The 24984-nt window shown below is 41.6% G+C and overlaps 1 protein-coding gene across 1 annotated transcript in view; it reads right to left on the bottom strand.

The window, feature by feature from the left end:
- Positions 1-24984, bottom strand: part of ADGRF1 (adhesion G protein-coupled receptor F1) — a 44147-nt gene that overhangs the window by 9752 nt on the left and 9411 nt on the right. Inside the window, exons 2-12 of the mRNA XM_059699662.1 lie at positions 21108-21189; positions 19514-19572; positions 16694-16842; positions 15846-16019; positions 13144-13244; positions 12256-12314; positions 10300-10362; positions 8703-8854; positions 7421-7584; positions 5590-5778; positions 651-2024 (exon numbers count right to left, since the gene is read on the bottom strand). Coding sequence (XP_059555645.1) covers positions 651-2024; positions 5590-5778; positions 7421-7584; positions 8703-8854; positions 10300-10362; positions 12256-12314; positions 13144-13244; positions 15846-16019; positions 16694-16842; positions 19514-19572; positions 21108-21176 — 2553 coding nt within the window. The 5' untranslated portion in view covers positions 21177-21189. The remainder of the gene's footprint in view (positions 1-650; positions 2025-5589; positions 5779-7420; positions 7585-8702; positions 8855-10299; positions 10363-12255; positions 12315-13143; positions 13245-15845; positions 16020-16693; positions 16843-19513; positions 19573-21107; positions 21190-24984) is intronic.

The raw sequence follows: 24984 nt of genomic DNA, 5'->3' as shown, positions 1-24984 counted from the left end.
GAATTACTCTGTCCACCTACTCCCCAAACACTCTCTGACTGGGGCATGGAAAATCCATTCTTTGCAGCAGGGGTAGGCAAAGTTTTTCTGTAAAGAACCAGATAGTAAATATTCAGGTTTTAAAGGTCACACGGTCTCTGTTACAACTGCTGAAGCCTGCTGGCATAAAGAAAGCAGCCACAGATCATATGTAAACAAAGAGGTGTGGCTCTGTTCCAATAAAACTTTATTTACAAAAACAGCACTAGCTGCAGTTTGCCAGCTTCTGCTCTATCTCACTCGGGGGACTACCTTTGCACCGTTCAGAGTCAACGGGGCTCTTGATTTATCTCCCTCTCCCTGTGTGCTTTCACACAGGTCGCCCTGGGGAAAGAGGACTGAGTCAGCAGCAAGAGAGATTAACATTCGCTCGCGAAGCCTAGCAGATTTAAAGCGCTGGAATGGATTACTGAAGAAGCTTAATATTCTGCTTCAGTATAAGAGTAACTGTTGGGGAAAAGGAACTTTTTTTTATTATTCACTGTTGCCAGGCAGCTTTGGTTACAGTTCTGCTGGAGGCAGGGAGATAAGATAGCTTCAAGAGGTGTCTTGCCAACCTCAGTTCTCTACAACTATTCCAGTTTCCTGATGGCATGGTAGGTTAGTCTCACCTGGAATGCATTGAGCAATGCAAAAATAACGTGCCACGCCGGATTCTGGCTGTCCACCATTACTCCTATGCCAGAGCCCCAGGTGAGCCCCAGCAGAGGGGTCAGAATGAGGATGCTCTTCCCCATGCGGACGATAGCGGCTTTGTTGTCCTGACTCAGCTTCTCTCCAACTGCAGGCCTCCAGAGCTTCGTGAGAACTAAGAGCACCACCACCAGGTTCACAGCCACAATCGTCAGCACGGGAACAGCGAGGGCCAACAGGGGTTTGCTTCCACCGGACCAGTTCAGCCAACACACATCTTTCCTTTTGTAGTCATTGCTAGGTTGTGTGACCGCAATGGTGATGACAGATATAATGAGAGGACACCCATAGCCCAGGCAGAACCCGACAGCCATCATCAAAGGCATGGCCAGGTGATGGAACACGAGGACGATCCGATAAGCCAGCAGGAAGCCGAGCAGGAGCATCCAAAAGAACAAGGAGAGGTAGAAAAAGTGTGTAAAGAACACAGCAGCTACGCAGACCCCAGAAGGGTTGACTGTGGCATCCACCGTGGCAGCAACAATAAACCAAACATCAGCAATCAGGAGGCAGAGGGATATGTTGACCATGCAAATATGACGTGTGTGCGAGGTTTGGTTTTTCTTGACCTGCTTCCAATACAGAGCCTCGATGATCAGACATAAGATGAGACTTCCAATGGAGATGCCCAGCCCCACAAAGGTGATCCATTTCACAACCGGAATGATGGCAGGGGGGACAAAGGGTGACATCAGCATGGAGAACGAGGTCAGGTGAGTACACCGGCACATCACTGTGTCTGGAGTTTCATTCACTAGGTGGCAGCCTGCCTCATTCCATTGCAAATGACTAAAATCCCAGAACACACAATGAGGCTGACTCAGGTTTGATTCTATCTTGGAGAAAACCAGGAAGACTTCATTTATGGAATAGTTTTGGATAACCGTGGATATCACGGGCCCATTGACCTGAGCATTTCCAATTTGGGTAATGGGTAGAATGTCCCCCAAGGTCAATGAGGCCATGCTGACAATAGTTCCTGGAAGGGTCCCCTGGAATTGGTCTGACCCAATTAACACACGGCCTCTGATGGGAATGGAGGTGTTTAGAGGGAACATTTCAGTCTGATAGTTGTAACCTGTCTTATGTTGGCTTTTGGACACAGGAATCCCTTTCCAGTTAATGAATTCCCGAGAAAAATTCAGAGGCAGAGCTGTTGGAGGTACCAGAACGCTGATGTTTTCCAGTGTCTCTAGTAACTGGGAGCTGGCATGCTTTTCTTCCTGCAGTAACACTGTCCAGTTGGTTACTGATGTTGAATTAAGGATGTGGTCAGCTATACTGATGACATCCTGAAATGCAAGGAAGCGAGTCAGTTTGTATTTTGAATAAACGGGCAAGGGGACTAACAGTGGATAGTCATTAGAACTAAAGGGAGGAAAATGGCCCTGAGAATTGGCTCAGGTGATGATCACATTAAAACTCATCAGTGAAATTCGGCTCATTTGTTCTGCAAGTGGAAGGTTTGGGTTAAAAAAAACTTGGGTCAACAGGATCATGTCAGTTGCAGGGTGATTGCCCCAGAGCATTCGTGGGCATGCCAAGGTTATGGCATGGATGAGAACGAACCCTGCAATTGGGCTGCAGTGGTGTGCACTTCCTTCTCCTGAGGTGGCAAACATGACTGCATTACTCCTCAACTCAGAGAGTGACATGACTGTTAACTGCTTTCCCATGCTATGCTTGTTTAGCTAACATCAGAAATTCTAAATTCATGTCACAGATGTTCAAGTTTTAATTCATGTGTATTTATTATTTTTGTTTAATAGAAGAGAGAAATATAAAGTAAAAATCCTTAAAAACTGGAGGCAAGCACAAGGAAGTATTGAATTGCTGTTGATTTTAACGGTCAGACTTAGTTTGAGAGATACCTTTTCCAAACCAGTGCTTAAAAATGGCCACTTTGTCCCTCGTTATCCTCTGTCTTTCTTAGGACTCTAGTTCCCAGTGTCTATCACTCTGGGCCACTATTTACCCTAACTGAGCCCTCTGTGGCTTCTGGCTCAGGATCCCATAACTCGTTTCTTCTGCTGCCTCTAGGATCTCTCTGCCTTTGTTTGCCTGCTCTATTTTTCTCTTTAATTAATTTTTATCCTTTTTATGTCATTTGGTTTTACTTGGTCTCTTGCAAACAACACGTGGTCAAACTTTAAAAAATCTTTTAAATGCCTTTCCTTTGATTCAGGGGGTTTAATTTATTCATATTTATTGTCATTTTGACACAATGGTCACCTTATATGAGGTTAAGTATAATTGTGTGAGTATGTAACATTATACATCATATAATCCAATTCTGAAAAATACTACGTACTCTAACATAAACTGCATACATCCAAGGATATTTATTTAATAAATATTTATTGAGTACCTGCTACATGTCACTTGCCATTCCTCTAGGTGTCCCAGTGGTCGCAAACTGTGGCTCAGCAAATCGCGGCTCTCGAGCCACATGCGGCTCTTTGGCCCCTTGAGTGTGGCTCTTCCACAAAATACCGGCTCTTCCACAAAATACCAACTTCTGCGCATGGGCCACGAAGTTTCAATCGCACTGTAAGTGCGCGCCCCCACATGGTATTTTGTGGAAGAGCCACACTGAAGGGGCCAAAGAGCTGCATGTGGCTCGAGAGCCGCGATTTGCCGACCATGGGCACTGACAGGATACCTAAAATGTAAGCTGTGTCTATTCCACTGTGACCAGATTACAGATATTTTTTTTTCCTTTTGCTTATTTGAATTTTTTATTTAGTGATCAAGTCTTATTTCTGTAATTTTAAGTTAATTTTTTTATATATATATACTTTTATTGATTGTAGAGAGGGAGGGAGAGAGAGAGAGAGAGATAGAAATATCAATGATGAAAGAGAATCATTTATCAGCTGCCTCCTGCATGCCCCACAATGGGGATCGATCCCACAACCCAGGCATGTGCCCGTGACCAAATCGAACCTGGGACTCTTCAGTCTGCAGGCCGACGCTCTATCCACTGAGCAAAACCGGCTAGGGCTTAAGTTAATTTTTAAAAATCCAAATCAAAGCATGGATTTCCCAGTCAAAAAAAGAGGAAGTTCTTAAAGTAGAAATGACTGAAGCCAGAGTTCCTGCCCACAGGAGAGAACAACTGCAGACTGCACACAGGTATTGAGAGTTGGCACCTGTGCCAACACAGTCGCATCGGGTGCAGAGGCTCTTCCCTTCCTCTAAGCCAAGTGCTGCCCAGACGACCTGCCTAGAGGTTGCTCCTTGCTACTTTGAACTCACACGGTTAATCCCATGAGTTCCTTGCACATGGCGGAGGAAGCAGTAAAAATCACACAAAGACTGTTATGTGCCTCTTCAGTCTTTTCAACAGCACCCCTCCAACTCAGGCTTTTGTCATTCCTCCTTATGAAGTAGTTTTAAAGTGGGCCCTTCAAAACCCTCGTGCATTGCTGGTGGGGTTGCAAATGGGTGCAACCATTATGGAAAACAGTATGGAGTTTCCTCAAAAAGTTAACAATAGAACTACCATTTGATCCAGCAACCCCACTTATGGATATATATCTGAAGAAATCCAAAACACTCATTTAAAAGATATATGCATCCCTATGATCACTGCAGCATTATTTACAATGGTCAAGATATGGAAGCAGCCTGTCCAGTGTTGTTTAGTGGTTCGAGTATTGGCACATGGACTGAAGGGTCACAGGTTCTATCCCTGGCCTGGGTCTAGGCACCTGCAGGAGGCAATCAATCAATGTATCTCTCTCACAATGATGTTTCTCTCTCCCTCTCCCTCTCTCTCCTCCTCTTCCTTCCTCTCCATTCTCTCTAAAACTCAATGGAAAAATATACTTGAGTGAGGATTTTTAAAAATAAATAATTAATAAATAAAAAGATATGGGAGCAACCTAAGTGTTCATTGATAGATGGTTGGACACAGAAGATGTGGTACATATATAAAATTGAATATTAATTGACCATAAAAAGAATGAAATCTTACCATCTGCAACAACATGGAAGGGCCTAGAGCAGTGATGGCGAACCTTTTGAGCTCGTCGTATCAGCATTTTGAAAAACCCTAACTTAACTCTGGTGCCGTGTCACATATAGAAATTTTTTGATATTTGCAACCATAGTAAAACAAAGACTTATATTTTTGATATTTATTTTATATATTTAAATGCCATTTAACAAAGAAAAATCAACCAAAAAAATGAGTTCGCGTGTCATAGGTTCACCATCACTAGCCTAGAGGTTACTATGCTAAGTGAAATAAGTCAGACAGAGAAAGACAAATACCATATGATTTCACTTATATGTGGAATCTGAAAAACAAAACAAATGAACAAACAAAATAGAAACAAACTCATAGATACAGAGAAGAAACTGATGACTGCCAGATGAGAGGGGGATAGGGCTGGGTGAAAAAGGTGAAAGGATTTAAAAGTGCAGTTGGCAGTTACAAAATAGCCACAGGAATGTAAAGTACATTATAGGGAATATAGTTAGTAATCTATAATAATAAATGGGTAATATGCTAATTAGACTGGACATCTTCCAGACATCATTCCAGACATCCTTCCTGATGAAGTCAGGGCTGGAGGGAAGCCAGCCTGGGTCCAGATGCTAGAGGGAAGCCGGTGTCAGCAGCCAGGGGAAGGAAGGTCTACTCTTGTACAACGTGCACTGGGCCTCTAGTATTATAATAACTATGTATGGTGTTGGGGGTTACTTTGTAAGTTATATAAATGTCAAACCACTATGCTGTACACCTGAGAATAATATAACATTGAATATCAACTGTAATGGAATAATTAAAACAAAATTTTAAATAATAATAATAAATTAAGTGGCCCTTCAGGCACAGGCAGAACATACCTCCATTGTTGAATTGGACACCCTGAAATGGCTCGCCAGTGACAGAGATGAGATGTTGCCCAGAATTGACACCACTGAAGCCAGATTCCCAGCTGTGGTTGATGGGTTTTGCTGAATGAGGACTGAAAGATTTCGCACCAAGGATGACATGGCTGCCTCAGTGGCATTGCTTGCAATCACACTGAAATTCTAGAAATAAAAATGGTTAAGTTCTAGAAAAAACAGAACACTTATGCTTGTGTTTCTTCAAATTTAAATCAGAATTCTGGGCTACATCACTAATGTGTATGGTGCATTATAATGTAGGATATTATATAACAATGATAACACGATGGCTTTCACTCAGTGCTTTCTGTATTTCAGAGTTGTTACTCTGTGCTAAATGCATTACCAGGGATTCACTGATTTAATTCTTATACCACCCTTTGAGCTAGGTACCATTAAGAACATAGAAACTTGAAGAGATTTATTAAAACGCATTTTCAGATGAATTATTATCCTAATTATACAGACACTGATGTTCAGTGATATTCAGTGACTTTCCAAACTGTACCCAGCTAGGAAGCAGCACTAACTTCTAGTAGAATCACTGTACTATACTGAGACATCCTTGTTGGATGGGAAGACAGAGGGACATACAGGGAGATTTGACCACACTTTGCCACTGCATTCGGAATTTTACTTCTTCCTTAAAACTTCCAGATGCTTCCACTACTCTGGGCTAGCCTGGAAGGCAGCCAAGAAGGGATATTCCCTTTCAGTCAAAACAAGTCAATCAAGGAATTCAGATCCTATATGGTTTCCTTTTAGCTCTTTTTGGCTGACAGTGCTGTTCTCTGCCCAAAGTACCTGGGATCTGCCTGCCCTCATCCTCACCATGGCCCATGTCCATATCTGAGGCAAAGAAGGCAAGAGCAAGGATAGACCCCAGAGGCCATCTGGTCCAATCTCCCTTCCCAGTTTACAGATGAGGAAACTGAGGTCCAAGGAGGGAGACGTGAACATTCCACAGTCCTTTAAGATATACCTTTCTGAGTTTCCCTACTATAGTAGCAGAATCTCGGGCCAGGACAGAAGTTCTGCTCAATATGGAGATCTATCTGCAGAACAGTGTCTGTGAACTAGTCTTGGAGTCCCTCTTTCCTGTGACTTGACTTCTAATTCCTCACCATTTGCTTCTATATATCTGCCTTGTCTTAAGTACTTGTACTTTCCAAAGACAGCATCATGTGAAGGTCACAGTCCTGGACTGGAAGTCAAAGGACCATGTTTCTAATTCAACACTATTGCTACCAGAGGGACCAACTGTTAGTCCCTTAGTCTTTCATTTCTTAATCTATAAAAGGAGTTTGATAAACCAGATGACCCTTAGAATCTATTGCAGTTCTATTGCTCTATATGGTTCACCTTTGGCTGATCCCAACCCCTGCCCTGGTTTCTGACATTCTCACTTGTACTAAGTCTATAACTTTGGACTCACACCTTCACTTGGGTCTTTGATTCCCAGGCTTTCTGGATTTCTGATTCCAGTTTAGTTGCTGTTCTGCCATCTATTGCAGACTCCTTCAGCATTTATTCACTCTATTGCAGCACCCCTCCACATGAAAACCATCAATTCTGACACTTTCTGACCTTCTCAGCTGCCACCTAGACTCTGCTACTCATGCCCAAATGCCTTGGGTTTACCAGGGTCTGATGTCACCCTCATGTTCTGCATATTGACAAATGAGACAATTTGATATATTTTACCCTCCACCTGGCCATGCTCAGTGGTAGGTGCCCAGTGTGAAACTCAAAACCAGGGCAAGTCTGCAAAGTGGAAATGTTTTACCTTCTTCAGTTCTTCCAGCTGAGAAAGCACACATGTCTCCCTGATGACCTGCCACCCAGAGGGCTGGCACTTGGCTGTGATGTTCCCGGTGTAGCCACTGCTACAAGGAAGAGTATACTCATCATTCTTAAACCCAAATCCAAAGGCAATGCTATTACACTGAACTGGAAGAGAATGGAAACAGAGAGGGAAAATGTCTCTGAATATCCTGGCACTCTCTATGCAACATAGAGCTGTGCATTAGAAACCATATTCTTAGAGACAATACCCACAAATATTCAGGAGAAGCTTGTCTTTGGTGCCCAGTTTCAACCTATCAGCACCTTTTTCTCCTTCGCCATGCCCTACCCTCCCTGATTCTGGCCCTTCTCCCTCCAGGTGTCTGATCTTTGCCAACGATCTTACTTTTAGTGGGCTATCAACTAATACGTGTTAGGTGAAAATAAGACAGGGTATGACCACTCCCAGGAAATATTTTTACTCTTTAAGGGAGTGCTAGAAAACCAGAAAAATCTTCAAAATGCTATGGAACAAAGCAGGGCAGTTGCCATTTGGGGGTGACATATCCTACTTTGTACCCTGCAAAAGCTTCTCACATTGTGACCAGACACTAGTTATTCTTGCAGCTGACCCTTAATAATACAGTCTTCCCATGATTGGGACCAAGGAAAAGGAGAACTTGAATGGACAACCAAAAAGAGCTGTGTTTTTGGTTTGTTTTCCCCGTTGCTGTGTCCTAAATGCCTAGGCACTTTAAACACTTAGTAGATATTTATTGAAAGAGTGTTGTTGAAAGTGAAACACATTTTTATAGCAGAGGTCTAAGATTGGGTGTAAAGAAGTAACTGGGGAAAAAATATCTGAAGGAAAGTAGTGTGTGTGTGTCTCTGTGTCTGTGTGTGTGTATGTCTGTGTGAGTGTTAAAGACCTAGATATATGTATTCTTTCCTTGGCTCCTTGAATTATTACTCAGGAATATTGCCAACCCCAGAGATATTTCAACATGACTACCAGTAAACTATTGCTGAATCATTCCATCAGAGCCTGCAGTGAAATCAGTCTTCCACAACATTTACTACAGTGGAGATCAGATCTCCGATTAGCAAGGATCTGAACTAGTCAGGCTGAAGTTGAGTTTCATCATAAACAGTTGCCTGTTTCTACTGCAAGTCAGTCTTAAAATAATTCTGTATCAGAAACCTCTCCAATCTGCCTCCTAAAGACACGAATGAGCAACTAATTAAAGGACTCACCTAGGCAGAGGGTGGGAATTTAGTGTTACCTTTTCCAAATACTCTGAAGGAGTCATCTTCCAGTGGAAACAGCTTCTGAAGGCCTTCCTTGGCCTTCTCAGCCACCTGTTCAATGGCTGACAGCAGCTCAGATGGACTGCTGGAGCCAACAACTTCATACCCAGCAATGATGCTGCCACCTCTTTAATGATTATGTGGAAAGAAAAGTGAGGTTAATTTATTCAGTCATTCAGGGCATAGCATTGGGTCCATGGGAATAAATCAAACAGATTTGGTCCCGGTTTTCATGGAGCTTACATTCTGGCAAAGAAGGCAAGACAAATAACCTCTCTATATAAGCATTTATTTAATTTATGTAATATATGTTGTTTTTTGTTAAGTGTTATGTGAGATAGGCACAGTGATAAGAATAGCAGATAGATATGGGGCCCATTTCAATAAGACTGTCAGGAAAGCTTTCTCGGTGTGGAGGGTCTTTGCAGCTAAGGCCTGAATAATGAGAAGACTGCTGGTGTGACATGCCAGCACATGCAAAGGGCCTGAGGCAGGAACCTGTCTATGAGTGTGACGAATTTAAAGACTAGGTTTCAATTCAACAATTGGGAGTGCTTCTCAATGCCTAAAAGGTTTCAATATGGGTTTTAAGAACCCCAGGTGAGAGTAAGTTAAGAGCTGAATAAAGTCAATTTAAGTTAGAAGACAAAATAAAAAAAAGAAAGGAAGGAAGAAACACTAACATAGCTAATGTTCAATGTGTGAGAGAGAGGTGAGTAGGAGATGATGTTGGAGAAGTAGCCAGGAACCAGATCGCCGAGGTCCTTCGAGTTTGAATGTTATTTTTTATTAGAAGTTTTTATTCTTTATTAAAAGTCAGTGATATGATCCGATATGTTGTTTAAGATAATCACTCTGGCTGCTGTAGAAAATAGACAGAAGGGAGGGAAGCAGAAAGGCTGATTAGGAAAGAGGAGATGATAGCAAGAACTAGTTGAGTAACAGCATGTGGGAGAAATGGTCAGATTCATGTTGTATTCGAAGACTGAGCCACAGGAATTGCTAATGGAGCAGATTTCAAGTACGGGAGAAAGAAACAAGTCAATCACAATTGCAAGGAATGGACCAATTATATGCATACAATGCATATATGCATAGTATATGCATACAATGGAGGATTGCTGGGCAATAAAAAGAAAGGCAGCACTGATACTCAAAAAAACAAGGATGAATCTCAAAGACATTATGCTGAGCAAAAGAAGCCAGACACACACATATTACACACTGAGTGATTCCATTTATGTGTAGTTCTAGAATAGGCAAAACTAGCCTATGCTGAAATAAGATCAGTGGTTGTTTCTGTTGGGGGGTGAGGTGGGCATGGAGATTAGCTGGAAGGAGGCACAAGGGAACTTTGAGGGTGATGGAAATGTTTTGTGTTGATAGGTGGTGGCTTGTACAAGCATTTGTCAGTTTCTTTTCTTTTCTTTTTTACAGTGACAAATCATTTTATTTTATTCTATTACCATTTATCCCCCACCCACCCCCATAACCTCCTCCACGCCACCATTTGTCAGAGTTTATTAAGCTGTATATTTAAGGTCAGAGCATATCACTGGATGTAAGTTATACCTCAATAAAAAGTTAAAGGATGACTCCAGGGTTTGGGTCTGTCCAACTGGGAAAATGGCATCGCTGTAATTGAGATGGGAGAAGTAGGTTTAAGGTTATGAGGAGCAGAGTGGGAGGACCCCTGTTTTCAACATAAGTCTGTTGGACATGCCTACTAGAAAATCAGTGGAGATGGTAATAGGCAATTGGATGTTTAGGTCAGATGTTTAGGAGAGAGGCCAAAGCTCAAGTAAGACCTTTAGAAACCATCAGCTTACATATTGTGTTTAAAATTATGAAAACAGCCCTAACCGGTTTGGCTCAGTGGATAGAGCGTCGGCCTGCGGACTGAAAGGTCCCAGGTTCGATTCCAGTTAAGGGCATGTACCTTGGTTGCAGGCACATCCCCAGCAGGAGGTGTGCAGAAAGCAGCTGATCGATGTTTCTCTCTCATCGATGTTTCTAACTCTCTATCCCTCTCCCTTCCTCTCTGTAAAAAAATCAATAAAATATATTTTTAAAAATAATAATAATAATAAAATTATGAAAACAAGTGAGATTACATGTACTAATTAAGTTAATTCTGTAATAATTTCATGAGGTAAACACTATATTATCCTCATTTTGTAAATAAGGGAGCTGAGTCCCAAGGAGAATTTGAGTCAGGTAGTTGTTAATTTATTAATTGATGTATTAAAATCTCTGACATGCCAAAGCTCAAATACATTGAATTACCACTCACAATGTATAAATAAATCCAAATACCTTTTTATGTAGTGATTGGGCATAATATCCTTGCATCGGTATGGCCCTTTTAATTCTTTACAAAGTATTTTTCTGCCTACTATTTCATTTGATTTAATTAGGTTAAATCAGTTTCCACAAATATTAACTATCCTGTTCAGCAAATAATTAAATGGAGACATTGAGAAACTAACTCATATAGTAAAGAGAAAAACATACATCATTGTATTTTATAGACTTATGCCTATCTAAACTGTGATTTTGTCTACAAATTATTGGAGACAGCTTATAAAATATATATGATGGAATATGTGTTAGAAATATAAATGGAAAACCAGGACAACAGAAAAGAAAAATATGAATATTGAATATAAAAATTGTTATGATCATGTTTCAGCTTCATTTAATGAGTTTGACAGCAAAGTCCAACAGGGAAATGATTAATTACATAAACATAGATTTAAGAAAAAAAGTAGTGTTTTTCCCTAGCATTGGATTATAAAGACATTGTAAAGTTATGAGTAACTAAAGGATAGTACCCAGGGCAATATATTTATAGCAAATGAAAATTTCCGCTAGCTGTTGTTCAAGTTAACTGTGAAAAGTCATATAAGAAGTCAAGTTTTCTGACCTCTAAGCCACTTCCTCTAGTAAGTAGACTACAAATAGCAGGTAATCAATGCACACATGGCTAACTAACCAAATAACTTTGGAATTAAAATATAAACAAAAGAATGATTTACTAAATATCTCTTTATTTGCTGTAGACAATGACTATGGGGTTTTGAGCTATGGCGAATACATGTTATCTACACAAAAACATACGATTTTACCCAAGGCCTCCCTACTGGTTCCCAATGATACACCATACCCCGCTGTGGTTATAGAAGAAAATCCATCCCTCTACAACCCTCATCTCTACCCCATTTTCTTCCCATACACACACACAACAAGAACTCCTGCTTCCTCCTAAATTCTAAATTGGGGTTTCCAATTCTATTCTCTGCTCCATAGCTTTGAAAATGCCATTTAATATTTACGTTCCTAAGCTCACTTACATAAGAATATAGACTTTTCCCTTCAGACTTTTATCCAGTTTGGGTAAGAATCACACTATAAAGAGCAGGTCTGACCTATATCCTGTCAAAGACAGTTGGCAAACAGCACTGGGCATTCTTCGGGACTGATGCACAAATCTAGGGATGGCCTTGATTTGGGCGTTGTGGTACTTACCGAAATTGAGTGACACGAACTGACTCAAAACCTTGAATTCTTTTGTATGCTTCTTTAAGCTTACAAAAAAACACACAAACAAACAAAGGTAGATATGTTGATTTTTGTCCTCACTCAAGGAAAACATTTGAGCAAAACATGGATGCAGACATTAAATAAACTAACAAACACTGAGCAAAGGAAAAACATACAGCAGGAGGTAGTTGCATGTTACAAAAATACGTTTAAAATGAAAATTGAGAATGTATGCACATAATTTATTTTTGAGATTGCTAATAAATAATGAAGAATCAACTGCTTAGACTCAAGGATGAATTGGATGCCAGATAATATTATAAATTCAGCCAAAATTTATTTTATCCTTCCCTCAAATGAGCCATTTTTATAGATGCTTAAACTGAACCAAGGATTTGTGCATGTCTTCAGTGAAACCCACACCGTACCTCATCCTAGCAGAGGCACACTGATCTAGTTTTATGCTACTTCGTTATAAAGTCCAGAATTTTTGCTCAGTAACTCTGTCTAGCTTCTAACAAGAAAGGCTTCTTTATGGAATAAATCCCAGATGCTGACAATTGAGCTTAGATCATGAAAAATTTCTTTTGACAGATGAAAAAACAGAAAATAACCAAGAAGCTTTGGCATAATATTACCCAAGTAAAAGAACAAAACTGAACACAAAAGACGTAAAAAGTATTCAATTGCTAAGCTCTCCTAGAAAGAAAATGTTCAAAGTATGTCAGCTGTGGGCAGAGTGATTAACTACTATGTAATAATTTATTGAAAATGAATGATTAAGAATAGGTATTAAATAAACATGTTGAATTGAAAACATCTGAACTTATGTTTAGCCAACAATTTCTTAGGCCATAAGTAGAAGGTACTTACTTGAATTTCGATTTCAGTGGTATATTTGGAGTAGATAGCAGAAGATGAATTCAGAAGGTCTTTTGTAAATCTTTCATTAATTTTGAAAGTGCCCCAAACTTCTATGAGAAACAGAAAAATATAGAGATATAAGAATTATTCACTTGATTTTATTATAGCATAGAATTACAGAAGTACAACTTGGAGCCCATTTTTTCAACATTAATCTTTCAATGTATTTTTATAATGAATGTTCACCTAAAGTGATATAGAAAGCATACAACCAGAATTTTCAGTCGTGGATTTGGAACATTATGGGGAAAGTACTGATCATCCAGGCAACCTTATAAGTAAGAAAACATGAGACCACTCATATGTGATTTAAAAAGGCAGTCAGCCCAGCCGTAGTAGGTCAGTTGGTTGAATGTCCTCCCGTGCACCAAAAGGTTGCCGGTTCAATTCTTGGTCAGGGCACATATCTGAGTTGCGGTTTTGATCTCCAGTCAGAGAGTGCACGGGAGGCAACTAACCAATGTTTCCCTCTCACATTCTCTCTCTCTCTCTCTCTCTCTCTCTCTCTCTCTCTCTCTCTCTCTCTCCTCCTCCTCCTCCTCCTCCTCCTCCTCCTCCTCCTCCTCCTCTTCCCCCCCCTCTCCTACCATGTCCTTGGGTGATGATTAAAATAATAATAATAGCCCGGCTAGCGTGGCTCAGTGGTTGAGTGTCAAACTATGAACTAGGAAATCATGGTTTGATTCCCAGTCAGGGCACATTCCTGGGTTGTGGGCTCTATCCCCAGTGGGGGGCGGGAGGTATACAGGAGGCAGCTGATCAATGATTCTCTCTCATCATTGATGTTTCTATCTCTCTCTCTCTCCCTCTCCCTTCCTCTCTAAAATCAATAAAAATATATTTTAAGAAAATAATAATGATAAATAAATAGGCAGTCACTTCACACTGAAATATATCCCCATCTAACTTAAAAATTGCCCTATTAAAAAAAAATTTTTTTTTAAAAAATCACTACTTGCTAACTCCAACATACCTTTTGCTTACCTATCTTTTTCTTACCTTGCTTTTTTGCCCTGGGACAGTTTGTTTCCCATCTCTGTCTGTTTATCCTTCATTCAGGGCCTAGTCAAAGAATCTCCTCTCCAAGGCCTTCCCTGCTCCCCAGATACAGAGTCTTTCCCTCCTACAGGACTTTATCCATAGCTCCCTACACCTCTTGCACCTGCACATATATTTGTGAACATGTCTCATGTATGTGTGCCCTTTCTCTACTCTGGGAAGCTCTTTATGAATGTGATTCCTGTCTGATGATGGATCAGATATGGACCAAAACGTAGGCTTTCCTCAACATTGCTGAAGAAATGACATTGTCTTTCTTGCATCGATGTGGGGCGTGGTTACGGTGTTTGGGCCAGGTTCAAGCCTCAGACTAATGAAAGGACAGGGTCCTCTCATTGCCACGTGCAAGTCCCAGCTGGAGGGCAGGGCCCCCCCAGCACAACTATAGCCAACGGCTGTGGTTGTAAGCTTGGACCTATGGTCCGAACACGTAACCCCACGTGCCTTGTGGTAAAGTTCAGGTGCATGTAGTTGAGTGAGGTTGAAACTCACAAGAATGCTGTAAACAACGTGATCACGCCCCTGCTTTGCCTCGTGGCATCTGCTATAAAATAAAGACACGGCTTGTGGGCGCTGGCGTTGTCTCCTCATCAGGGAGCAGCGTCCCACCGAGACCCAGCTTTCATTCATTATCTGTCTTTCCTTAATCCTTTCACCGCCCCCCCCCCCTTACTCAGTTTACCATTGGCCGTAACACATGACATCCTGACCTCCCCATGTAGCCTGCGAGTTCATCGATCGCAAGATAAATGCTTCAGTGACCTGCCAGAATTTGCCCCCAATTTGGGCATAAAAATGGTGCTTAATAAATGCATGTCGCCTTAACCTGAATTGCTGCAGTCCTGGGAAAGCGAGCAGGGATACCCAGGAAACTGGGCTATTTCATGTCCTCTCTCACTCTTTGCTTAGCTCTACCAAAAGCCAGAGCTTCGGGAGAACTGAACTAGACTTTGGGAAAACTTCTGAAAGTCTTTCAAGCCCCGGAGCCCACATCATTTAGCTCACCTCGTCATCCACTGAACATACACCTAAGCCAACAGGAGCTCCCTCAGCTTCCCATGGTTTCCAAAGCTAGACTTTTAAATTTTGTTTTGTTTTGGCATTGCATTCAGTACACATATTCATTGGCAATTTCGAGCATTACTTTCAGTATAATCACTATGCATTCCTCCTTGCTCTCATACCTCTAGACTTCTCTGTTCTGAAAATTGATGTTGGCAAAAGAGCTGAAAAGAAGGCAGGGAGAAAAATTGTATTTACTCAAGCAGTTCCCCGACTTGGGATTTAAGTGAATCTTGTTAAATCTCCAAAGAAGCATATGTTTGCTGAGCTGAGCAGGAGCAAGGTTGAAGCGGTGCCCAAACATCAACTTGCATTCCTGAATTTTCTGCACCAATGCAGCTCTCCCTGTGTCCAGCCAAACCTAGCGGGGATGTCATCAGTGTCCTTCAATCTCCCTGCAAACACTAGCTCTGCTCGGGGAGACAGAGAAACACATGGGCAAAGAGCTAGATAGAGTTCCCTCCCTGTCATATGCTGGGGTGGGAGAGACCCCGGCCCAGAGCTCCCTCCTGGTATCCTTACGTGCTTACTTGTTCTCTCACAGAAATTGACACTCCTGGTGAGGTTCTTGAGATGACAGTCACAAGTCTGGAGTGATCCAGCCGTGTGAAGGTAGCATTTCTGGGGATCAAGGCATGCAGGAGGAAACCAGGTATAGCCATCTTCACAGGCACACCGGAGGACCCCATTCTGGTGGCCACAGTCTGCACACACAAAAACAGAGCTTGGTTTCACAGGGCCTGGTTAATGAATCAACTACTGACTGCTGAATTCTGATGCTCGGCTCTGACTTAGAATCTGAAGCAAGTATTTCTCATCAAAGGGCAGAAAGATGGAGCCCTGTTGCTGCTGCTACTGCTGGCCGGGGCAGCACGCTTTGAGAACTCTTGCTTTCGACAAAGCATTTAACTTCGCTGAGACCCACAGTTGTGGTCATTCGTGCTGTTTGCCAGATATTGCTTGCTGTCTTCCATGATTGCATAACCTGGCCCCTGAGGTTGGGTGGAGGCATGGCACCAGCTTTGACCAATAAGTCGTGAACAGAATTAAATGTGTGTCATTCCTGAGTTAGAAAATTCAACGGCCAATGTTAAACCCTCTAATGCTCCTTTTTTCTTTTTTTTTCTTTTTTTCTTTTCTCAGAATGGGTGTATTTGAGATAGTGTCTGATTCATCAGCCTAGGTCCCCAAGTGGCCATCGCAGTCTCAGCCCCTTTGCAACCTGCAATGGACACATAGTATGGAGAAGCAATGGCACTTATTCTTGTAAACCACAGATGCTGCTGGGATGATCGTTTCCATAGCATAACCTAACCTATCCCCACTGATACGCCCACCTTCCCCACTTCCAATCTCTGTCCCCAGAGAGCTGGCTTACATGTGGTTGCCTTCGCTCTGATGATCTTCATTGGCCCATAGAACCATAATGATGGATGCTTCAAAAGCTTCAGCAATTTCTTCAAGTCTCGTTTCTCCTTGGAATCTCTATAGGGCACCTGAAGCAACAGCTCATATTCCTGCACTGGATATAAAGACAGGAAGACCGTCAGACGCCTCCTTTCTCAGTCTGGGAGGGAAATACTGCAGAAGCAGTGACCAAGGGATTATCAGCAGATTCAGCCTGCAGGTCCTGGATGATGCCACACTGCTTGCCATTGACTTCTGCCCACCCAGACACTGACTAAAAATGAGCATCCAGGACAAGCACACAGGTGCCTGACAATGTCCACCCTCTCACTTCTGCCAAGCCAGCTGCTCCCACGCTCTCTGACCCGCACCTGCACTGCCCTCCTGACTTGATGCACTTCCTCAGGACACATCCAGAGTCAAGGCATCAAGGCATCAAGACTGAAGGGAGAAGAGGTGAGAAAATCCTAGCCACTCTTCTCTTCACCTCCCCCAGCTCTGGGCTCCTTGAAGTATCATCTGTATAAAATATCAGTCTCACACTTTCCCCTCCAAAGAACCCTTCCTTCTGTAAAAATGTATGTATAGCAAATTCAAAAACAAAACGAACCTTACTTGAGCCCTTACATATCCTCATCTATACCTTATCATTTATTAGGTGTTTTTTTAATTTAAAAAAAGTTTTCAATTACAGTTGGCATTTAATATTATATTAGTTGCAGTTGTGCAGCATAGTAATTAGATTTTTGTATGACTTACATAATGACCTCCCCAGTAAGTCTTGCACTCAGGTGACACCATATGTAGTTATTACGTTGACTATATTTTCTGTTCTGTACTTTACATCCCCAGACTATTTATAACTACAATTTGTACTTCTGAATCCCTCCACCTTTTTCACCCAGCCATTCAACCCCCTTCCCATCAGGCAACCGTCAGTTTATTCTCTGTATCTTTGAGTCTGTTTCTATTTTGTTTGTTCGTTCATTTTGTTTTTCAGGTTCTACAAAAAGTGAAATCACATGGTATTTGTCTTTCTCTGTCTCACTTATTTCACTCATTATAATACCCTCTAGGTCAGCGGTTCTCAACCTGTGGGTCGCGACCCCTTTGGGGGTCGAACGACCCTTTCACAGGGGTCGCCTAAATACATCCTGCATATCAGATATTTACATTACGATTCATAACAGTAGGAACATTACAGTTATGAAGTAGCAACGAAAATAATTTTGTGGTTGGGTCACAACATGAGGGACTATATTTAAAGGGCCAGAAGGTTGAGAACCACTGCTCTAGGTCCACCTTATCATTTCTGAGCAGCACCTTTTATTTCCATAGGGAGAGGCTAAGTGTTTTTGGCTGGGAGAAGAGTCCTATGAGTCTTCTCCCACCAGGACTGATTTAGGTACAGTCACATGAAATTAGCACGAGGTCCCATGGGATTTCAAGATCCTCTATGGACCCAAGATTAAGGATGTGAAGGACCTTAGAGAAAAAGAGGCAAAAGGTGAGCATCCTCTTATCCTGGTCTCATTTTATTGCCATTGGCAATAAAATTTCTTAGAAATCTAATAGATTTCTCAGGACACCACTGTGCTTTTGCAGGGACAGATGACATGAGGAGCTTTTATGAGACTGCCCTGTTTCTTAGGGGAGAGGCACAAAGGAGATTTATAGTGAAGAAAAGCAGCCAACTCAATTCAAGCTTCTCATAAGGCAATCAAGAAGGCAGCAGGAAGCTAGCTGATGCTGAGGCATGTCCCAGGACATTTATAAAAGACCCTTGTCTGCTGTAACTCCCACCTCTCACACCATAGAGCCTCAGCTCCATCACTTACTGCCCCATCTCCTTGCAGACCAGAACCTCAGCCCAGGCCTTGGGAGTCACCCCACATAGGGGGAGCTAATAGGATTCTATCCCCACAGCCCAAGCAGGTAAGAAGTATGGAATGAGAGAGCGGTTGACCTTGGTCACATTGTCAGGGGCTCATTGAGGTGGTCCTGGAGCCAAATTGACTGACATAGGGGATCACTATGTAAGTCATACAACTACTGTGCTGTACACCTGAAACTAAGGGAATGTTAAATGTCAATCTGGAGCTAATTGAATGGGCCTGAATCATGCCCCCTGCTCCTTATCACTATACCTTAATTTCACCAAATAAAGATGACCATTGCACCTAACTCAGAAGGTCAGTGTGAGGACTGACTTCATCTAATGCATTTTAAATGATGCCTGGCACATAGTAATAGGTCAATAAATACTAGCTGTATTATTACTATCAGGGAAAATGTATCCATAGCAGTCCAACTTAAATTTCTATTTCATTTTTCTAAAGAATCTCATCTTCACATGGTGGCAAGCTCTATGGCTCTGTAGCATGTCATTGTTTGGCAAATTTACCAAAGAAAGGCTTGTGAACTGACCCAGGAACTTAACAACCATCTGCATGCATCACTGTTTTCATGAAGAAACACATTCCTTAAAACATCAGACTCACAAGTTAAATTTAAGACCACAGACCGAAGGCTCTGCCCATTAATTGCACTGTTGGGATCAAGACAAGGAAGGAAAGGAAGAATATGGAGCAGCAACTTGCCAGGTGCAGGATATGGTGCAGGATACTTTGCTTCTATTATATTGTTTAATCCTCACAAATGCTTTGCTAGAAGGGATTACTGTCATTTTCATTTTATAGATTTGGGGTGTTTAATAGTGTGCCAATGATTATACAACCAGTCAGAAACACTGTTGGGGTTGGAACCCCATCCTCTTGGCAGCAGTGTCTCACCTGGGTGCTTTTTCTTATTCACTGTGATTTCTCTTTTTGTTTTGATGCCATCATTTCTCTGTTAAAAAGAAAACAAGAAGAATTATGGCAAGGCTTTGTAACATTGCACTTCATAAGGCCTTGTTGGATTTCCCCAATAAACTGAAATCCTGCACCCAAAATCCAAGTCAGGGACAGTGGGGAGGTGGCAAGAAAAGATTTCACTGAGGCAAGTTTTCAGCACAACTTTGAAGGGGATAGGGAAGTGAGGATCCCTGGAGAAAGAATTTTCCAGGCAGAGGGAACAGCACATGCAAAGGCCCTGCGATAAGACCATGCCCAGCATGTGAAGACAGAGCTAGGAGGCCAGAGTAGCTAAAGGGAGTGGGTGAAGGGAAGAGGGCAGAAAGTGAGGTCAGAGAGCACCTCTGGGGAGGCAGGTTGTGTGGATCTTTATAGGCAACGGCAAGGGCTTAGGTTTTACTTCAGTGAGATTGGAACCCACTGGAGAGTTCTGAACAGAGGAAAGACATGCTCTACTTTATTTTCCAGAAGGCTCTGTCCTGCAGCCATATTGGGAATAGTCAAGCACAGAAGCAATGAGAGCATTCCAGGAGTTACTGAAATAATACCAGTGAGAGATAAAGAAAGTGTGGATCAACATAGTAGCCAGGGAGGTGGTGAGAACTGTTTAAATTCTGGATATATTTTAAGGGCAGAACCAAAACAAACAAAAAAGAGCCAATGGTTTAGATATGGATTATGAGAAGAATCAAGCATAAAAAGAAATTTTGTGCCTAAGCAGCTGGAGAGATGGTGATACCACTTGCTGAGATAGAAAATGAGGAGTAAGTTTGGTGAGAAAAAAAGTCAAGAGTTTAATATGAGCATATTAAGTTGAGGGGCCTATTGGGCACCCAACTGGAGATATCAAGTAGGTAGTATGTATATGAATGTGGAGTTCAAGGGAGAGGCCTGAGATGGAAATATAAATTTGGGAGTCATCAGAGTATAGAGAATATTAAAACTGTGACCCTAGATCAGTGGTTCTCAACCTTGGCTGCACAATAGAATCACCTGGGAATCTTTTTAAAATCCTGATTTCTGGGCCTCATCCTCCAGAAATTCTGTTTCTTTGTTACTAATGTTGTGGCCCCACCCCATAACAAAGAAATAGAATTTCTGGAGGATGAGGCCCAGAAATCAGGATTTTAAAAAGATTCCCAGGTGATTCTAATGTGCAGCCAAGGTTGAGAACCACTGCCCTAGATAAAAGCATCAAGAAAGTATGTATAGACAGGAATGAGATAGTCCAAGGATTGCTAATGCCAATCTCTATGCTTGTTCTCTATCAAAGAGGCCATAGGAGTGGATGAATTGAGCTGGAAAACATTTCCAGTGGTTTAGTCCAAGATCCTCATTTTGCAGTTAAGTCATCTAAGCTCCAAGGCCACCCAGCTAATGTTGCTAATGTTGAAACAAGAACCCAGAACTTCTGATTCCAAGTCTATTACATTATGTGGGTTCAGTTACCTAGAGAGGGATGGATTCTAGAAGTGCCAGAGGAAAGAGGGGAGGTAGGAGGGAGGAAAAACAGGACATAAGCCAACTCACCCCAAAGAAGCCATCACTGCCCTCAGTGATTGTGAAGAGGGAGATGAGCCACAAGACCAGGACTCTCATCTTCAGCGGGTCCCTGGTCTGGACGTAAACAGCTGGGTCACAGTCTGTGACTAGACAAGGTGTACCAGGCAAGGCTGAGGCACAAAAACAAGTAATTCCGACTAAAAAATTTAATGCACACAATAGTAGGGCCTAACTGATCAAAAGCCCTAAGTGTTTAATAATTTTTCCACTTTCACGGACCCAACCTGAGATACTGTGATTTCCATTGAATAGTAGCAAATTTCTGTCTTTACAAACTCACTAGACAATTCCTTGAGAGCTTTCCTCTAGGTGATCAAATTTGACTAAACACGGTTTTGTTTTGTTTTTCTGGGTCAACTTGTATTTTTTCCTTTTACATCAAAAAAATAATTTTGTTGTTTATTGCAAAGTAATAATATAAAAAAAAAGAAAATAGGGATAAACAAAAATAAGAATAAAACTCAAATTCATAATTCTAAAACCCATAAAAATTACAATTTATATGTGCTACATCTTTACAAATCTGAGATTTCTATAAATATTATTTATAATAATTTTCATTTTTTTATTATAGTTTGTATTCAACACTTTTCTGTATTAGTTTTAGGGGTGCAGCACAGCAGGTAGACATTCATATAGGTGACACTATTTTAAAATCATAACTTACTTAACTTTACAATTAGGTATATTTAACATCCAGCCTTTTATATTTCCCTGAGGTTTCCTTTTCATCTCAGTAAATAAATAAATAAATAAATAAATAAATAAATAAATAAATAAATAAATAAAATCATTAAAATATCAAGGACTCTTAGAACCATTAATACAAGGATAGAATCTAAGTGTTTAAGCATAAAAAATAAGCATGAACCAATCCAGCCAATTTCCTTCTTTATAATTAATGTAATGTGCAACAAACTGTCCTCAAGTTTATGGTTATCACACAATAATTTAGACAGAACTTGGCATATAGTCATGGTCACAAAATTAATCACTTATACCCAACTTATTTCTTGTGAATGAAAAAAGTCACAGTAAGTTGGAACTGTTGTGTCCAGTATGCTAACCACTAGGCATGCATGGCACTCTAAATTTTAATTATAATAAAGTGAAATTAAAAATTCAATTTCTTAGTCACACTAGCCACATTTCAAGTGTTCAGTAGCCACATGTGACTAGTGGCTTCCATGTCAGGTAGCATAGACCCAAAACTCTTCCATCATTGCCAAATTTTTTATTAGGCATGAATTATTGTTCAGTTTTTAAAAATTAGAAAGTGCTATTACATGCTGCAACATGGATAAACATTGAGGACATTCTGTTAAGTAAAACAATCCAGTCACAAAAAAGACAAATACTGTTATAATTCCACTTGTACAAAGTGTCTAAAAAGAAGTCAAACTCATAGAAACAAAAAGTAGAATGTTGGTAGCCAGGGCCTTGGAGAAGGGGTAACAGGGAGTTGTGATTCAATGGGTATGAGTTTCAGTTTTGACAGATGAAACAGTTCTAGAAACCTGCTGCACAAAATGTGAATGTACTGAATGCCACTGAACTTATACACTTAAAAATGGTTAAGTTGGTGTATATTACATTATGTGAGTTTTTTAGCATGATTTTTTTTAAGTTTTACTGGACATGAAGAATCCATGTGGCCTCTCAGTGATTCTTTCACATCTCCACAGGAAAAGACAAAAAACTGTGATTACCAAACTCAATAACCCATCTTAGAATAAGTGCCTTTTATTGGCAGCACTAAATATAGAGTTGGACCCTCCCTTCCAGCCCTCATCTTGCTTCCTGGATGCACTTTATTTTTTTTTAATATATTTTTATTAATCTCAAAGAGAAAGGGAGAAGGAGAGAGAGGTAGAAACATCAAAGATGAGAGAGAATCATTGATCGGCTGCCTCCCGCAGGCCCCACACCAGGGGTCAAGCCCACAACCCGGGCATGTACCCTGACCGGTAATCGAGCCATGACCTCCTGGTTCATAGGTCAACGCTCAATCACTGAGCCATGCCGGCCAGGCCCTTGGTGCACTTTAAACATCATACAAACCCTGCTATCCCTGACAGCGCTACCCCACACCTACAAGACAAGAGAAAAACATGAGGGGCAGAGTACTGACTTCCAGAGACATGGCCCCATGTCAGCACAGACCTCTCCTGGGGCTTTCGAGGGAAGCAGGAAAAGAAGTGGTGGAGCACATGCCACTTTCGTATGTGCCTCCCCCCTAAGGTGAGCAGGCCTCTCATGCCCCCACTCCTCCTTGCCAAGACTCCTCCTAGATCTATAGCTTTAACTTCCTCTGGGCAGCAGCCTGTGCTCCAGACCTCATTCTTCTAGATCTGCATCCCCAAACCTACCTGCTCTGTGCCCTGTGGCCTCTCGTTGTGCTCTCTGCTCTCCAAAAGTGGTGGCTATTGGTCTCTAGAGCAGTGTTTTTCCAATATTTTTTACCAGGCCCCATAGAAAGAAATATATATCTATACACACACACCTAATAAAACGTGTGTGTGTGTGTGTATGTATGTATATATACATATAATAAAATGTGTGTGTATCTATAATAAACTATAATAATAAGCATAATATGCTAATTAGACCAGACATCCTTCTGGACGTCCTTCTGGATGACCTTCTGGACGAAGCAAGGGCTGTGAGGGAAGCCCGGGTCCCAGGTGCCAGAGGGAAGCCGGTGCCGGCAGCTGGGAGAAGGAAGGCCTACTCTTGCAAGAATTTCATGCATCAGGCCTCTAGTATTTACATAAAATAACTGAACAGTTTTATGAAATATAGCTTAATTCTTCCTCTGAAACATGCCCTTGTATATTTTCTATATTTTTTTTATTTCTTTTTTTCTTTTCTTTTTTTTTTTTACTAAATTGATTTCCAAATACCTTTTTGGAGTGACATTGGAGAGGGAGCGATGCTCTTTCCAGCCCCTTTCCCAGGTTTCCTCCTCTCCCAGGGAAAATGTTCACTGTGAATTCCTGGGTACTGTTGGGGCCATGGTCTTAGTACTGGAGCTTTCAAAGAAGGTAACTGTCTTGGTGCGTGTAGGTGTGATCTGTCCCCTTTCTGTGCCAGGGCCTGCTTCCAAGTGGGAGGCCTGGCCCTCTGCTGACTCTTTCTCTCCATCTCTTACTCTCTGAACAATCTTCTTTCTCCCACATGCAGTCTAGGCCTGAGGCTGCAAACCCAACTCCAGAAGGCCTGGTGACAGTGCTGGGCACTGCGAGGAAACTCTCATACTCTCCGCCTTTGTCCCCCCCATGCTGGAGGGTGTATTCTGGGCTGTCTCTTCAGCCTGGGTAGAAATGGTAAACTTTAATTTACAATCAGGGTTCCAGACCAGCGACTCCCAGGCACTGCTCTGTAGGCCTACCATGAAGAACTAAGCTATTTATTGATATGCACATGTTTTATTATGTGTGTGCATGTAAATATATATTTATTTCTATGGAGCCTGGTCAAAACTATTTTTAAAGTACTGCTCTAGAAACAAATTTTCATCACTTTTAGAAAGCCGAAAGCATAGGCCATGAGGAGGAATGGGGGGGGGGGGGGCGTGTAGAGGATGGGGAGGAAGAGGAGGGAGGGAAGGAACATGAAGAGAAGAAAAGAAGGCATTTAGGAGCCCATTAGAAAATACAGGTGCCTCCATCCCACCCTAAACATACTAAATCCTAGACAGCCCAGTCCCAGCCCTATGCATTATTAAAGCTACCCAAGTAGTGCTGACCTCCGGTAGCTTTGAGAGTTGATTCTAAACTGGTTCTTAGATAGGAAAAAAAGGGTCCTACACCTAAGTTAACCCTGTGATTTGAATTCTCTTTGG

This window comes from Myotis daubentonii, chromosome 6, assembly GCF_963259705.1.
Source record: "Myotis daubentonii chromosome 6, mMyoDau2.1, whole genome shotgun sequence".
Classification (NCBI taxonomy): domain Eukaryota; kingdom Metazoa; phylum Chordata; class Mammalia; order Chiroptera; family Vespertilionidae; genus Myotis; species Myotis daubentonii.
The sequence above is the reverse complement of the archived record's forward strand: the minus strand, read 5'-3'. Positions and strand labels throughout refer to the sequence as shown.